The 894-nt window shown below is 47.8% G+C and overlaps 1 protein-coding gene across 1 annotated transcript in view; it reads left to right on the top strand.

Annotated features, from left to right (window-relative positions):
* Window positions 1–834, top strand: part of LOC119594909 — a gene marked incomplete in the record, with an annotated part of 2,720 nt that extends 1,886 nt beyond the window's left edge. The window contains 1 exon segment of the mRNA XM_037943982.1: window positions 168–834. Within this exon segment, the coding sequence (XP_037799910.1) occupies window positions 168–817 (650 nt within the window).
* Between the last annotated feature and the right edge of the window lie 60 nt (window positions 835–894).

Raw genomic sequence — 894 nt, 5'->3', positions numbered from 1 at the left:
TAGATCTAAGCTTATGTATTAGTTATTATGCAGATTCATTTTAGATGTGTTCTTTCATAATCTCGTTGAAAACAACTGCTTCACGGAGGGAATATTCCTGACTTCACCGATATACTCATTAGGTCTTCATCTAACGACTATAAACAACTAATTCATCTACCCGTCAGGTTTCTTCTTCTACGAAAGGGTATCAGGTGCCGGCCCTGAGCGCCACCAAACCTGCTTTCGGCAGTGTCTCGCCATGGTCGGGGGATCGTGCGATGTTTGCGGGCGTCCCCTATGCGAGGGCATCTACTGTGACATTTGCCCAAAACGATGCTGGGAGATGACTACGAAGAGAATAGGAAATACTCATATGTGGACTGATACTTTTTCAAATATGATAATCATAACATGCCATCATGAGTGGCAGTTGGTGTGGCCTAGTAACAAAAAGACAATGGTTGGATACAACTATGAACTCAAAGTGGAGGTTATATATCAAGATGGAGTAACTCTGGAATACTATTACTCCGGCTTTGATCTTCGGAAAAACAAACTGTCTGTGGGCGCCCCGTCCAACCACACGGGCCTGAACTGGTGGTCAGCGCCGTTCGAAAGGAGGCAGATCTATAGGAACAGCAGCTCCAACTGCCTGCCGTTCTTCTACCCTCCGGGCGAATGCCAGGCCAACGGCGTGCCAAGCAGCGAGGAGCAGATGCTGACCAACGGCTCGGTGTACCAGCGAAGCTTCGCCTGGAACACGGGCACGTCGAGTCTGGATGCCCTGGCAGTCCGCGAGATCAAACTCTGGGCAACTCTGAGGAGACAGCCGTAGCGTGTTTTCCACAATGTTCCTGCACTTTTCATTTTGTTTCCAATTTTGTCCATCTTTGTTGCCTTTATTATGAACTA

Source organism: Penaeus monodon, chromosome 34, assembly GCF_015228065.2.
Source record: "Penaeus monodon isolate SGIC_2016 chromosome 34, NSTDA_Pmon_1, whole genome shotgun sequence".
Taxonomy (NCBI): Eukaryota; Metazoa; Arthropoda; class Malacostraca; order Decapoda; family Penaeidae; genus Penaeus; species Penaeus monodon.
Note: the sequence above shows the minus strand (reverse complement) of the source record. Positions and strands in the feature narration are given on the sequence as shown.